Source organism: Mus pahari, chromosome 1, assembly GCF_900095145.1.
Source record: "Mus pahari chromosome 1, PAHARI_EIJ_v1.1, whole genome shotgun sequence".
In the NCBI taxonomy this organism is placed as follows: domain Eukaryota; kingdom Metazoa; phylum Chordata; class Mammalia; order Rodentia; family Muridae; genus Mus; species Mus pahari.
In genome coordinates this window covers 84,610,764-84,627,636 of record NC_034590.1, presented here as the reverse complement: position 1 = coordinate 84,627,636, position 16,873 = coordinate 84,610,764, and the positions used below count along the sequence as shown (strand labels likewise).

The window sequence follows — 16,873 nt, the reverse complement described above, 5'->3', positions numbered from 1 at the left end:
GACAATTGGGTAGTGAACTTGCATCTAGGGGCCAGTGGACCAAGACATAACAGGATTTTCTTTCTTTTTCTTTTTTTTCCTCCACAAAGGACAGAGCAATTGCTAAGCCTGGTCCTGAAAACAAGGTCTTTGTTTTGTGTGGTTACCACATGGTCTCATCCTCTCTCTTTGGAATTTGACAAGCAAATTGGCATTTGTGTTTCTGAGACTGTCATAGAATAGTGATTGTTAATTATACCCTTGATGTCCTGCCTCATTCTGCCATGGATGTATTATGCTAAATGTGTTTAGTGAGCAAAAGATCTTAAATTTGATTTCAAGTTGCCTATCTCAGCATGCCAGTCAGACCCGCCCCAGGTCAGAGAGTTCTTGAGGGGGTTGCTGGAGTTATTCTGCTCCATAATCCCTGGTTCTAACATAGACCAGGAAGTATCCAGAGGGTCCAGCAGATGTCAGTGTGAAATTTGAGAACCTCTTTGGGTTGCATATTAACATATCCGATTACATCATCCACTGCTCTAGAAAAGATGCTGTCTGAGTGTTAGCTTCAGAAACAGTCATTTGCATGAGAATCTGTCCCTCTGACTGTTAAAAGTTCTGACCTTACATCTCAACACCAAAGCTGAATAAGAGACGCAGTTTCCATGTTAAAGGAACTTCAGGGAATGAGATGTGTGGATAAAGTGTCTGTCTCTAAAACTAAATCTACTAATGCCCACTGTCCGGTTTCCTCTGTACAGCCCCACTGAGTTGATTCTCAGCACCTTTGGTCTAACCTGGGATACTGTCACTTGACAGCCATAGACAGACACCCATAGCCAGGGTTTTAAGTTATTTGGTGCTTTGTAATTAGCAAGTGGCATTGCCACACCAGTCATGGGTATGTCACTATCAATATGCCTTTAAATTTTTTATTAATTTTAAGATTCTTTGATATTAAGAAAATGACAAAAACTATATAACAAGTGTCTGTATATCTGTTACTTAGATTTAATAATTAGCACCGTTTTACTATGGGTGCTGACAGTCTTTTATTTTAATATTAATTAAATAGTGTAGTATACTCCTTCCTAATCCCAGCCTCCTCCCTCTCAGCATGGTGTAGCTATTACCTTTAAGTTAATGTGTATCACCCTGTAATTGTTTTCTGGAACTGACATCACAAATCACTGTAACCTGGATATCTTAAGGAACAGGGATGTATCCTCCTACGTTTCTGGAGGCTAGGCTCTCAAGCAGGTTCCAATCCCACAGAAAGAACAATAGTGTCAACTAACCTGGAACTCTGGGAAACCCCAGAGACTGAGCCACCAACCAAAGAGCATATACCGGCTGGTCTGATGCCCCCTGGACATATGTAGCAGAGGGCTGCCATGTCTGGCCTCAGTGGGAAAGGTCAGACTTAAAATCTTGCAGAGACTTGATGCACCAGTGTTAGGGGAGGAGGGATACAGGGGGCTGTGCCCTCCAGGGGCAAAGGGGAGAGGATATGGGGGAGGAACTCTGCAAAGGGGAACAGGGAGTGGGGACAGCATTTGGGATATAAATAAATAAATAAATTTTTAAAAGAGTTTGAGATAAAGGAATCTGGCTGTGGTGGGCTGTGGTGGTTGATGTTGTCAACTTAACAGGATCTAAAATCACCTAGGAGACACGCCTCTGGGGTGTATGTGAGTGAGGGATTGTCTGCATTGGGCTGAGATGGAAAGACTTACTCTAAATGTCAGTAGCACCATTCATGGGGGTGGGGGCCTGAAATTGAGCAAAAAAGTGAAGTGAACCAAGTGAACCAAGTGCACTCACCGCTCTCTCCTTCCTGACTCCGGCCACAGTGCGACAAGTTACCTCAATCTCTTGCTGCTGTGACTTTGCAGTCATGATGGACTGCACCCTCAAACTGCCAGTCAAAATAAATCCTCCCTTCCTTAAGTTGCTCTTGTCATATAGCTTGCCACATAAGCAAAGACAATCAGTGATAAAAGGGCGTCCTAAGGAGGCCGGGGCCAGCTTGCAGTTTGCCATCCAAGCTCCTGGTACTTCCTTGGTTGGGGCAGCAAAACTCCAACAATATGATACCCTTTACAGGTGAGCCTAAACTTCCTCATTTTATAAAGTGCCTATCATATTTGATTAGAGGCCCAGCTAACAGTGACAGGACTTCATATTAATTACTTACATTTGCAGTGACCTTAAGCTCACATTCTAAGGAATTTCATCATATGAATCTCAGGGGGATAAAAGCCAACCCACACCACCCTCTGAGTATTATTGCTTTCATATTATATAATTTTCTAATAACTGTAATATAATATTTAATGCATTTCCAACTTTGGCATAAATAGCATTGTACTGTGCCTATTTTTCAAATCCTCTCTTTTTTTTTTTTTTAACCAAAAATACATTTTGGAGAAATGCTCCTATTTCCAGGGCATTTACAGCATTTCATCATGTGAATTTGTCAATCTATTCTCTCTACTAAGATGTAAAATAACCACACAGTTGAAAATGGCACCCAGCCAGGAATAGTAAAAGCGTGTATCTGTGGCATAGCTCGCAGGAGCTCTCTGGTGTTGGCCCTTGCTAAGATTGTGTGGCTCTAACCACCTTTCACAACCTTGCAGTGCTTGTTAGTTCTGACTTGTTAAAGATGTCTAAGGCAGCAAGACGAAAGCTACTTCACAACTGCAAGATACTGTTAAACAAGGAAGAGGTCTTAACGGATGAGTAGGTTCAAGTGTGGTGTTTTGAAAGAGTCCCTGGAATGTTAGCTGAGTGCCCCAAGCTAAAGGGATAAACCTTTAGGAAGTAGGTGGAAGACCTACTTCCTTGACCTCTAAGAGGGTCTTTAAGGAGGAAATTGATCTCACTCTTTTTGGTTAGTTTCTCCTAAGTAGATATGTTTATTTTCGGCAGATCACAATTTGTTCATACTGGATTGGTATGTTAACTTTTTCAACGTAGAGGAAACCAGAGTGGAGATTTGGAAGTAACATTTAATAATAGCTTTCTCATGACCCAAAGGACCATTCCACATAATTGGGAGGCTGTGACTGCGTGTCTGACCTTCTCTCTTTCTCCACTCACTATATATAAACAATGTCTGGCTAGTAAAGGCCCATGCCTCATTTATTTGAATATATTAAATATCCCTATGTGTATTGCCAGACTGTTTAGTGTCTTTTTGTATGGTTTTAAGATGTTAACACCATGAGGGTGTTACTTTTGAACTTTTTATTGATCCTTTGTGAATTTCACACTATCCCAGTCTACAAAGGCTTCCAGACCTTCCTAAAGGTGTGCCCCATGCCCTCGCTGCTCATCTGCAGTCTGTGCTGCTCAATGTTTTTTGGTCATGGTGCCCAAGAGCTGGGGAAATGAAGTATATCTCAATCAGAGAGTCAGAAAACATAGCATGACTGAGGTGAGTTACATTAATCCACAGCAGAGGTAAGAGGTCCAAGGACTCTGCAAGGTCATCTAAGACATAGATAAAAGAAGGGCATGCTTATAGAGAAATCAAAAGATCTCTTGTCACAGAGCTCCCAGGATAGATGAGCAAAGTTTCCCGGGAAGTTATCTCCAACAAAGAGATGTCAATGCCATTACCCAGTACCACTTCATAGATGGTGCTGTGACATCCAGGTCTGAGCTCCTTCTGCTTTTCTGAACCCTTAGAACATCAGTGCAAATCCCACTCCCTGAAGAGCCCAGGAGTCCATCACTGAAGTCAGGACAGGAACTCAAACAGGCAGGAATCTGGAGGTAGGAGTTGATACAGAGGCCATGGAAGGGTACTGCTTACTGACTTGCTCACCATGGCTTGCTCAGCCTGCTTTCTCATAGAACCTAGGACCTCCGGCACATGAACGACACCTTTCATAATGGGCTAGGCCGTCCTACATGTGGGGCCAGGAAACCTGGAAAGATGAAAATAGGCTATGTTTATTGAGAACTTGTTCTTAGACACTATTGTATTCACTTTCCAGTTGTTGAAACATTCAGTTATGGCTACAACTCTATGACTCAGGTAATATTTTCTTACAGATGAGGGGAGCAAACCACAGCGAGACCTGCATCATGCCCAAAGACACACCTAGAACCAGGATTCACAGCGAGACCTGCATCATGCGCAAAGACACACATGGAACCAGGATTCAGACTGACAGCATGCAGCTTTAACCACTCTGCTTTCCAGCTGGTGAACCCCCTCACACCAGCTCACCACCTCCCGGTCTACATCTGAGATAATCCCCACAATTACTCAAACTTCTTTTCCTTCCCTGAGCCACCAGAAGCCTCTCACGATGTATCTGCTAAAGGACTGTGGCTCCAGAAAGACATCAAGCCTTGCTGGAAAGTGCTTGCTACCAAGTTCCTGCTCTCTATGTAACTGACTTCTGAAGTCACACCAACATGGGCTCAATCATAATCAGCATGAACACTGATTTTTCATGTTGCTTCTTAGCATCTTCAAGTATCAATCTCCTCAGCTGCCATGAAGACAATAATTGGATCTGTGGTCACACAGCCTCCAAGCACCAGCAGCATGCAGAGAACGGATGTACCAGGTGTTTTTGTTGTTGCCGGGACCCCAACAACCAACAAGAAGAGAAAGGATTTATTTGGCCCCTGGTTTGAGAGTACAGTATATCAGGCAGGAAAGGCATGATGGCAGCACTGTGAGGAAGCTGGTCACAGTGAGTCAAAGTACAGAGATAAATGCTGGCTTGCAGCTTCCCTTCCCCTCCCTCTCATCTGTGCACAGTGCCTGCCTGTTCTTTTTATTCACTCTGGAACCCCAGGCTATAGGTTGTTCTGCCAGCATTCAAGATGTGTATTCCCTCCTTAGTTAAACCACTCTGGGAAACATCCTCATAGATACACCCAGAGGTGTGGTTGTTTTGTTTTGTTTTTGTTTTTGGTTTTGGTTTTTTGTTGTTGTTTTTTTGTTTGTTTTGTTTTGTTTTTCAAGACAGGGTTTCTCTGTGTAGCTCTGACTGTCCTGAAACTCACTCTGTCGACCAGGCTGGCCTCGAACTCAGAAATCCGCCTGCCTCTGCCTCCCAAGTGCTGGGATTAAAGGCATGTGCCATCACTGCCCGGCCAGAGGTGTGTTTTCTAAGTGATTTTAAAACCAAGTAGACAGAGAAGATAAAATACCACAGTGGAGTTAACATTAATCCAGTTCTTTGGGACAAAAAATTAAACAGACCAACTGAGCTAACAGCTGCCTCCTTTCTCTTCTTTTCAGTTTCAGATTAACACTTTTTTCTGCCTGGAGTCTCTGTTATGACTTCCAACCTAGGGCTCCCCAGGGGCCCAGAATCTGATCAACCAAGCTATAGCCCAAAGAGAGTTTAAAATTGCTGAGGCTTTGAGGTCTCACCCGTTAGGGTCCAGTCATGTCATCTTGCCTGAGGGTTGTTGGGGAGAGGGTGTCATATCTCCACATCCTGTGGTGCTGAACTCTAAAGTCTACCCAGATCCTGACTCCATTCTCTCATTCCTAGTTTAAACTTTCTCACTCAAAAGATCACCTTTATGAATAACATTGACCTTTAAAGACACATTAAATCTTATTCTGAGTTTTCCATTCAATATCCAACTTCCTTTTTTATTTTGCCTCCTTCTTTGAGTTATTAATAAAGCTTCCTTAATGTATAACACCATCTCTCCATACTATGAATGTATGTTGCACAAAGGCATTGCTTCAGGGACAATAATTATTTTGAGGTTTAATACAGTCAGGACAAGGCATGACAAAGCTATGGGTTCTCTGAGGGCAGGATCTCTCACAAGTTATCTTTCAGTGGACTATGTGCATGATGTCTTTTGTATCTTGGTACCTTTGAATAGGCTCAGCTTGCTCAGTTATAAAATTCCCTTTCTCACTCAAAACCACAACTGATATTGAAAATTAGACCCATATACCCACTGCTCCTAGCTTTCATTATCCAGGCAGAAAGCCAGTAAGACAGAAATGTTCTTTTTGACTTTTGAATATTTTCTTTAGTTCTTCCCTTGGAACTCTTTCCCACGAAGTCAAAATGTAGTGCTGATGTTCCCTTCATCTCAGTGTCTAACCTGTACACTTATGGCTCTGCTCTATCATAACTGGCAACTGTCTAGGCAGACCCAGAGGGTAGGGAATGGAGTGAAAGGAGATACATCTTTGACACTGGCTGCTTCATTCTGATAAGAGGAGTTGTCTGGTGAATGAGGGCTGAGTGGTTCTGATACAACCAGGTCTGTTCTCCATTGACTTCCATCCTGCTCTCTCCTCAGGGATCTGATTCCTGAATAGTCCATCATCTGGCTCTCAAAGCAGAGGGCAAGACAACAGGAGACACCAGAGGGAGGTCAGAATATGAGAACAGAGAACTCAAAGGCAACTGTTCTGTTGCCTCTCTACCCTTGTCAGGGACTGAGTCTCTGTCATTCCCACAGTTGCTCCCTTGACCTAGGGCAACTTGGTTATATCAGATAACTTTGGTTCCCAAGGTTTCTAAGAGCAGTCTACTGTTAATCCCTGGTTGGCTCAACAGTCTCCTGTGGTTCCCTGAACTAATAACTCCCCAAGTAGTTTTTACTAGATTTTGTTATTCGAACTGAGTTAAACTCTGCATCCACACTCTGCCTGATATGACACACAATCACAGTGCTGTGTTGAAGATTTTCAGCATCCTATCACTCTTTTCCTTTAATCTCACCTTTTTTTTTGTCTTACTGAGCAACCAGCCTGCCAAGTGAGCAGAACTTTGACCTGAAACCCAGCATGTCTTCAGTGTGTTTAGGACACAATCACTTTCTCCTGCCAACACAGGCTCCAGTTTCCTTAATAACTAAGTGCAAAGTTCAGCTAAACCAAGTGCTCCAAGTGGGGGCCACAGTCTCCAGGGGTTCCCAAGATCCTGTTAGGAGTTCTCAGAAGTCTGGCTATTTTCATAATTCCAAGGACTCATTTACCTTGTATTTCCACTTGATGACATTACTAATGGGACACAATCATGGTAGATAGCACCATGCATTCAAGGTTTAAGACCGTGGTACCAATGGCACTCCTATTGAATTCTGCCACACCCTCCAAAGTCTGGGTAACAATTTCACTCAGGAACAATCTGATGCAGTACTAGGAAATGTTAATTTTTTTTAAATACTGAGCCTTCGCCCTGTCCTGTTTCAGTTTCTGGTACTCTTGTTGACAAAAATGAGAACCATACTCTAAGCATTTCCACTTTATTCTGAGATATAAAGGGAGTCACCCCCAAGGAGAAGGCAGACACACGGCTGAATTGTGATCTGGAAACTTTCCCACTATTTCTACTCAAAAGATTAACTGACAGGCAAACTACAGCTGCTAACACTGAAACATCTGGAAGACATTTTTCTAAAAGAATGAACCAAGTGTGGCTGTCTTTCCAAAAAAGGTAACTGATAATATTTGTTCTAAGCAATATGATTTGTACTTTCAAGCATGGTACCTTCCCAGTATTTAAAGGCTGTTCTGATGAGACCAGCCATAATATTAACAAGTCATGTGTTGCTATATGGTGATAGGTGTTGACATCCAAACAACCATCTAATGTAATTTAGTGGGGTCTATCAAAAGGCTTCTTCCTGGGGCCAAAGAGATGGCTCAGTGGTTAAGAGTCCTTGTTCTTCTGGCACAGAACTTGGATCCAGTATACTTACATGATGGCTAATAGCCATCTATTACTACAGTTCTGGAACATCTGGTCTCCATGGGCACTGTGATGGTACACAGACATGCACGGAGGCAAAAGAGCCATACACATAAAATAGATTTAAAAAACAATCTTTAAAAATAAAAAACCTTTGTCCTTAGTGTGCAAGCTTCGGACAGGGACTCAGAACCATTTACTTGGTGTCTGAGCTCAATTGTCTCAGGCATAAAGAGAGTTTCTTTATTGCCTCATCTGTAAAGTGACCTTGCCTGGCTAGAAAAGAACTAAATAAATAATATATGGGTAAATATTAATGTATTCATAAATGAATGTAGAAGCTTCAAAGCAAGTGTTTGGACCTGGTAAATGGCATGCAAGTATCTCACTACTCATTACTGTCATTCTAGGGTCTACGGAACAACAATGGCTCTGGCAATAGAAGTTGTCACATTCATATTCCAACATAACTTACAAGCTACTGACCTCAGCCAAGTGATCCTGTAATATGATCATGTATAATAATATATCCATGAACAGTGATGAATGGCCATATGATTATTGTGCAGAATAAAAGAGATGTTAGGTGCTTGGCCCAGGACCTGAAGCATTATATTAACTCTTTTATATTAGTAATTGAGTGTTTGAGAAATCTTTCTTGAACTTTATAAAATCATTATCATGGGGCAGGTGATATGGCTCAGAGGGTATAGGAACTTACCACCAAACCCAAGGACCTGAGTTGGAGCCCCAGGATCCACAAGTTATCCTTACACACACACACACACACACACACACACACACACACATACACACACACAAACACACACACACATCATGTCACAACACAATGACATCATAAATTTCAGGTCTCACAAATGCAGTGACATTGAAAGGGTAGCTTTTTGAAGAAGTGGGGAGACTTGTTCCTGTGGTGTGAATATTATCACCATGGTCAGTTTCAATCTGAGTGTGAGGACCCTGGACACAGAGCTGGTAAGAAATTCTCCATCGCAGGCCACTTAGGCACCATTTCCTCCCCGGCAGCCTCCTGGGAGGACTCCTGCACCGTGTCTCAGTTCAGGACTCTGCTATGCAGAAGGAGTGGGTTTCCTAGGGCAGAAGAAGTAAGTTTGGGTATATTCACAAACACATTTTAAACATCCCTATAAAAATAAGACAACTTTCTCTGGACTTTAAACAGATGGAGAAGTGCCTGCAGCATGAAATCATGAGAGGCAAAAACTGAGTTTAAAGACACAATTCAAGCAGAAAATAAAAAAATGAACATATTTCCATGATTCCATTTATTAAAGAAAAACATTTCCTTACAGTATATCTTTCAAACTGCAAAATTCACTTTACATTTCTGAAAAGAGTAAAACTAACTTTTAAAAAATGCTGGGCAGTTAAAATGCCCTGGTTCAAAGTTGGGCTTTTTTGTTTTGTTTTTGTCTTGTTTTTTTAAACAGGCAGGAATATATGCTGAGAAGAGAGAGAGCAGTATGAAGGGGAGTCACCTGTGACAACCTGTCATGTTAGCCTTGACACAATTCAACTTCTGCACCTAAATAGTCACAGAAGTCGGGGTGGGCGGATGAGGGGGATTCCCGAGGACCAGCTACTCACTGATAAAGATTTCCCTTTCTATTTCATGTAAAAAATAAATTACATATAAATAAGGAGCTGGAGAGAGCTAGCGTGGTAAGTGTGCACAGTGTGCCTTCTCTCTCACACTCACTACACAAAACTCTCCTCCATATTGCTACATAGCAAGAAGGAATCCACCAGCCGAGGCTGGACCAGCTGCTGGAAGTCACAGTCCTGAAGGCCTTCGGGGCAGACCCCGGCCAACCGACGCAGGGCAGCCTGGGGAGAGAAGAAAAGAGAAGACACTATCAGACGGGACCCCCGACATGGGTATGTGCTTCCTTCAGCTGCCCAGAGAAAGGCATTTGAGAAATGTGATACACTAACCAAGCAATTGGATCTGATGGCCTGACACTTGATCCATGATACTTTTTAAAATTACTCTGGCAAACTATTTTGAAGATCTGCGTTTAAGGATCTAGTCACATAGCGATGTATGTAAGTTCAAAATGTGTTCCACCCAGAGACTGGGACTTCCAGAAACATCCAGCTCAAGTTGCTGCTCTCAATGCTGTGAGTAACTCACAGAAGCCAGGGTTACTCTCTCACTCAGACATGCAGCACGTCCCTCACAGAGCACTGGGAGATGGGAAGAAAAGAGAAAGGAAGTGGGAAACCTGGAGTTAAAGTGGATAAGGATGCTGTGGCTGAGAAATCCAAGTCAAAAGAGGGAGAGCTGCAGAGGTGTGGAGGCAGCACAAGGGAGACAATTCACCTGATCACCCCACAGAGCACGGGCCTCACTTCTACACATCCTCAGGAGATGTCCCTCCTGTTCTTTCCCAGTCAGAAGTATTCATCTATTGTCACCGCCCCAGCAAAGCCATCCTTGGTTACCCTAACAAAGGAACAATCTGTGTTCCTCTTCCTATGCACCCTCCCAAGCCTTGTTCTCAGCTCCGTCGTCCTTGGATCTCCTTCTCGGATGCTCAGGTATTAAATGAAGACAGTTGCCTACTGACAGCTACTTTGCTATGGAAAAAATCGATCTGATGGCTAAAGGCAATCTGTGCTATCGCTTTCCTCAACACAAGAGATAATAATTGAAATTGTCCTCCCTCCACCTGAGGACAGCCTTCAGGCCAGAGAAAAGGTCTGGAAACAGAAAAGAGGCTCCCAATTCCATCTGCCTGGCTGGGCACCATGCATCTCTCATCTTGCTGACCAGATTCTTGCAGCCAATTTCAGAGTCTTTAATGAGCTAAGCAATGGGCATTCACCAGCATCAGTGGCTGGGGATGTGGCAGAGTCAGCTAACTGCAAAGTCAGACAATAAATAGGAGTCAAACTAAAGATCATATAAAAATGCAAAGGTCAATACAGGTGCTTTTTCCCTTAGAACATTCCAGAATCAGAGGAGAGAAACAAATCCTCCTCCGAGTTAATATAGTGAGACCAGTGCTTTGAGAGAGTGGAAAGGAGAGTGGCTAGAAGCAAGGTGGTCTGTTCAAAAGGCCCAAGCCTCCAGAGAATTTCAAGCATCTACTCTATGAGTGATACAGATTACATCAAAAGACAAGCAGGGACACTAAGGACACTGTGTATTTCCTGCTTTTGTAGCACAGCGGGCTCTTGGGAAACATCATCAGATGGGGATTTAGATCTGAGCCTCCAGGGCTGAACAACAGAGTTGTAAAGACTGTGTTTGTTTGGGGTGTGGGTCAAGATAGTGCTGCCAGGCAGAGTTGTACAAGACCTGGAAAGAGCAGGGGGCCTTCAGGCCTAGTACTAGGGCAGAGTCACACTAAGAAGGTCAGTAAGTGAATAGTAGGTGGAGTGACTAGTGGAGAACCATGGAAAATTCCATGCATGTCTGATAAAAGCAGCATGAGTCAAACTTTCACAGGAGAACGTACCCAGCATCCACACGGGGGATGGGTTAGAAAGGGACCCTCTCGGCATCCACCCATTTGATCACAAGAACAAGGTAGTCCCTTTACAGTTGAGAGTTCTTAGAGAGATTGAAAATAGCAGCCAAAACGTCTATGTACTCTCTCAAGAAGCAGTAAAAATGCCAGTAGTGATAGCAAGAAGCCCTCGCAATAGTGGCAGCCTATAGTATCCCAAGGGCTCCCTACGTCCTTAACTTTAGCTCTCAAGCCCATCAGTCCTGCAGTTGCTGCTGCCCAGAGCAGGGAAGATCAGGGAGGTGGGGCCAATGACGACGTGCTTGTCAGCTACTAATGTCTCCTCATTTTGCTTGATAGAATAATAGACCCAAGAAGGCCTATGAACATGGAGAAGAAAGGTTTTCTTTCTTTCTTTCTTTCTTTCTTTCTTTCTTTCTTTCTTTCTTTCTTTCTTTCTTTCTAATTCCTCTCAAAACAACATCTCCATTGGTTGTCAGTGTTGAAACAAACTGGATCTAGCTGATTGCTCTTCAACAGAAAACACAGAAATCTGCAGATCCCATAAAAGATGTTGAAGGTGTCTCCAAATAGTATTTACTACCATGAGCAAGCACATTTTAATACGCTATGTGCATAAGTATAGAATGGTTGTTTTAACATAATTGGTGCCCTTTTAAAGCTCCACATTAATTTTCTATGCATTTGAAAATTACTCAGAAGATGGGAAAAAGGACTTCAGAGTGGATGGGGGGGAGAAGGGGTTAATGGGGGCGAGTCCACTTGAAATACACTATATACACATGTGAAATACACTATATACACATGTGAAATACACTATATACACATGTGAAATTGTCAGGAAAGGATTCGTAGAAGAGGTTAAGAACCTTTCCCAGACTTCCAAAGGCACGGAAAAGATAAGAGTGTTCCGAAGGTCCAAGACTAAAAGCAGGACATTTTTTTTCCCCGACTGTCTCCACAAGTACCTCCGCAACCTAGAAGAGGAAGGGGCACATACATTCACTCAGCAAATATTTGCTAGATAAGAGTTATAGCACTTTGATCTACTCAACAACACAGCTCACCAAGGTACAGCGAAGACAGACCCGTTGATGGCAATACCCGCTGCTTCTACAACTGCACAGTGCCCAAGTGGAACTCCCAGAAATGAGCTGAGCTCAGTGAAGAATGGGGCGAGAGGAAAGCTTTGCAATGACTCAGCCTGAAGGAACCCTCCACCCACCGCTTCTCCCATGTGTACACTGATGGCGTTCTATCCTGAAAGCTAACCGCTTCTCCATAAGCCCAAACTTCGGTCTGTTCTGCCACTCTGCTCAGTGGCTCATCATAGCCCATAGGAAGATACGTGTGAACAGAGCATGCGCTGCCCATCTGCTAGAGCAGGTTAGTTCTAGGTGAACTCCTAGTACCCAGAAGTGTGACGCTCCTAGGATGCACTTGCTAGGGTTCAAGGAGAAGATCGTACCATCTGGTTGAGTAAGCCTGCCATGCCCTCTGTAGCCATGCCCACACCAGAGGGACTGGCAGAGGTTTTCTCCTTTCTCATAATTGTTCACGTTGGACAGACAGCTGTCCACTTCCTGGCCCCTGTGTTCTGGGGGCTCCATAATATCAACACTACCACCTAGCAGCCCTCCAGCTCAACTCTGTGGTTCAATCTGCTGTTGGGAGCCCCGAGAACCTAAAGGGTCACTGGGGTTGTGGCAGTTGGATGGAGAACAGCTTCTCCATCCTCGTCTTGCATATGGCTCTCATCACATTCACAGGAATGAGCATCAGCCCTGCCATTTGAATATGAGAAGGAAAAGCATGGGGAGGTATCAAGGCTTATCCAGCTATGACAGAACCAGCTGCCCTGGCCTCAGTCTACCTTCATTAAAGCCCTGGGGTGAGCTGAAGGCAGGCTGAGAACTCACCAGGCAGGCCACCAAGACAGCATCACTACTGTTCCTCTCAGAGGGGGACCGGCAGAGCTCAATCAGGCGAGACATACCTGTATAAGACACAAGCAGGTCACCACTGGGTTAGACAAGCCCGGCCAGGTGAGATGGAAGCGCCGACCAGCTTCACCCATCATACATGTTAGCGCCTGTCTGCAGAGAAGAAGCTGAGCCACCTGGAGGAGTATTTCCAGGAGACTTTCTACTTCCTGCTCAAGGGCAAGAAAAGTACAGTGTCCAAGTCAATCCCACAAGTGCCAGAGCAACGGCCTGGGCTGACGGTCACCAAACACTGCAGGCATGTTGCCTGTTTTCTCTGAGCAAGGCCTTGGAATACACACTTCCTGTTTAACAAGCGCAATGTTTACCATTCAAGCCTATGCGCCAGGGTCTCCCACCTATATCGCCTCAATTGGCTATGTCAGTCAGAAAATATGTCTTAGCTAACAGTAGAGAAAAAGATAAACCCCGTTAACATTTCCGAGAGATTTACTGAGAAAATGTTGCCACAAGCCACAAAGAAGATGTGTGACCTTGCTAAAACATCCATCAACCCACACAGGGCCTGTTCTGTCTACCAGATATGCTTTGAGCATCAGTTTCCTGATTCTTGCGTGCAGACCATTCTCCTGTCACCATTCAGGGCATGTACTGTGTGCCTGTAGGGCAGTGGTCCTCATTCCCTCCTAATGTGACTTTTAATACGGCTCCTCGTGTTGTGGTGACCTCCAACCATAAAATTATTTCGTTTCTACTTGGTAACTGTAATTTTGCTGTTGTGTAATATAAATATCTGTTATGTAGGGTGTCTGATAAGTGATCCACAGTTGAGAACCACTGCTCTAGAGCTTATTATAGGATGGAGGTTCTGGTAATATTCAGGCAAATAGGAGGCTAACAACAATAAATAGAGTTAATAGATATTCTGAGCATAGATATTCTGGGCATAAATAAGTGAAATGGTGAATAGATAAACAATGAAGTCAATGAATTACTGAGAGAATAAATGTATGAATGGAGAATGAGTAAAAACAGTCAATAAAAGAATAAATGGCTAAGTGAAGGAAATACTCAAGTTCTGAACAATAGGAGCCTGCAGGTGAGCTGCTAGTCTGGCCAACTTTTATCTCTCATTATAATTTAGACTAGTGGCTATGCCCAGGGTTTCTACCCCAGCATCTCCCAGCACACAAAGCATGGAGCTAACCCCAGTTAGTCCTGATACTCTGCCCTCTGACAGCACCATGAGATCGCTACTTCCATCCCAAGCTTCCCATTCCACTCCAGCCACAGCCAGCGCCACTCACAGCTGAGCCGCACGGCCTCCTGGGCCACATCTGGGTCTCGGCAAAGGCGGGCCAGGGTCACTGCAGCTTTCTGCTGTACTCTTTCACAGGCTGCCACTTCAGCAGGCGTCCCAGACCTTGGCTTCTCGGACAGCATGCCCATGATGAGCTGGACACCTGGGCAAGAAGCAAGAGACAGTTTGGACAGTTGAGACTTACTCTCAGGGTAGAGCTTCCCTAATGGAGCTAGCTAGACAGATGGGTGCAAGGCTCAAGCAAAGGCTTGGGGTAGGGCAGTCTCAAACAGAGGTACTAGTTAAATATGGTCACCTCTTTCCTTTCCTCCTTCATAGAGATGTGTCTGATTCTAGGTGCCAAGTCACTAAACTGGAAAGAAACATCTAAAAAGATACCCCCACTTTTTAGAACACAATTATTGACTTTATGGTGTGTCTCACACTGTTATATGTACAATAAATAAACAGTCCCCTCAAACATCCCAACAGTCTCATGGACATGACCATGGTAATCCTACTTTAAGGTCCAGAATGGGTAAGCCTCTTGTCCAAAGCATGAGGGTGCTGTGTGGAACTCAGATAGCTGTGGTCCTTGTCACCTGATGGGGCTGCATCTGAGACAGTCCAGAAGTGCTGAGTCCCATAGCAGGAGGAGTCCCATAGCAGGAGGTGTCCCATAGCAGGAGGTGTCCCATAGCGGGTTTAGGCTGGAAAACCACTACAGCAGTTGCATTCCAGGTGGGAGTGCCAGACTGAGGTTCTGTTTAGTCACTCAGGGTCCTCCTATCTCTTCTCCAAACAAGATCTGTCTCCTGATTGTTCTATAAAGCATACACGCACACACACACACACACACACACACACACACACACACACACACACAAACACCATCAGCCTGCCTTTGCCCTCTCTTTCCATGGGGAATGCCCCTTTCCCTCTTCAAATATCTTCCATTGTACAGTTTTGCATCGGAAGCCTGTCTTCTGTGTGAGCTGCCCCCACCCCCAGCATCCTAGTCCCAACCATCCGGCTGAGAACTTCAGCTACACATGATCTAAAGATAGGTTTACTTCACAGTGTTGCTTCAAGAATTATGTTGTATGTGAGCTGTTGATTTCCACAATAATCTAGACTTCTGGTTTGTAACATTTACCTTCTGAATTGGCAGCAGTGACCCCATATACATCTCTATATGGCCAGAAGTTTATTATTATTGTTTGTTTCTAATTTCGTTTTGTATTATGATAGGGATGTGCTATGTGTCTCAGGCTCCCTTGGAGCTGACTATGTAGCTGAGGTTGGCCTGGAACTCAAAACCCTTCTACTGAATTCTGAGATTATAAGCATGTACCCACACACCTGTCTTAAGTTTACTATCATTAATTAGATTGGTCTAATACTTGTCCACTGGATCCTGCAGGCATCTATGTTTATAACCTGTGACTTAGCAATGGGCGTTCAGAGTCAGACTATCTAACAAGGTTTTCCCTTATAGAGACCCAGGAGTCTCCTGGCTTCTAGTGTCCTCTGGGTACATCACTACATTCAGATTCCTCAATTCCTGCCTTCCTCAAACTCTCTGCATGAAATCCTGTGAGGCTCACACTGTTTTCTAAAAGAGAAGGTAAGCCTGGTGCAGGGCTCACCCCGGGTATAGACACTCTCCTGACACTCTTCATGGCCATCCTCACACACTCCTGTGAGCAAACATTGCTATTCCCACTTTTCAGAGGGAAAAGAGAGACCCATACTGTTTGTAGATAACAGAACCAGGATTTGAGCCCACTAGGTATGGATCCAGTGTTCACACTCTGCTGCCCTTCTTCCTCACTCGGGGACTGTACTGTTTTAGATGGACCATCTTATACATCAACACTTCAGTCCAGGCAGGCCCTCCTTCTGGTCAGGGCAAGACTTTAGGGAAAATGTGGGGCCTCATTAAACTCCATGTCCTCAATGTCCAGCACAATGCCAGGCACTCAGTAGGTTTCTGCCCCTGTGGACTCACTGAGTTAGTCAACAGCACTTTGTAAGCCACAAAGCACTCTCCAGATGGCAGCTATCCCAAGCTCAAAGACTCAGGCAAGTGGCAGCCTGCTGTCATTGGCCACTTGAGCCAAGACTCCAAGTGCCTAAGGAGAGTACAAGTGATACCACGCAGCCTCTCCTCTTGGCCTCAGCTGCCTCAGCACAGTTTCTCATTATTAGCTCAATCACATGAAATTAACACAAAATGGTGTGCTTCAATTAGTCTCAGGACGGGGAAGTGTATGTTTGTTAAGACAGCAGGGCAGCCTGGGGGAAGGGACTTTCAGGAGAGCAGAGGTACCCAGCCTCCCAGCTTGCTCTCTCATTAGTGCCTCTGGCCTCCAACTGCTTGCTAATTGCTCCCTTATTCCTCCATCACAGGAAGCCCTGGCCAGCCTA

The 16,873-nt window shown here is 44.3% G+C and overlaps 1 protein-coding gene across 2 annotated transcripts in view; it reads right to left on the bottom strand.

The window, feature by feature from the left end:
- Positions 1 to 8,970: 8,970 nt before the first annotated feature.
- The window catches only part of Insc (INSC spindle orientation adaptor protein), a 106,788-nt gene continuing 98,885 nt past the window's right edge, over positions 8,971 to 16,873 (bottom strand). For both annotated transcript variants that reach the window (XM_021197255.2, XM_029539028.1), the window contains exons 11-13: positions 14,451 to 14,606; positions 13,120 to 13,196; positions 8,971 to 9,551 (exon numbers count right to left, since the gene is read on the bottom strand). In XM_021197255.2, coding sequence (XP_021052914.1) covers positions 9,423 to 9,551; positions 13,120 to 13,196; positions 14,451 to 14,606 — 362 coding nt within the window. In that variant the 3' untranslated portion in view covers positions 8,971 to 9,422. The remainder of the gene's footprint in view (positions 9,552 to 13,119; positions 13,197 to 14,450; positions 14,607 to 16,873) is intronic.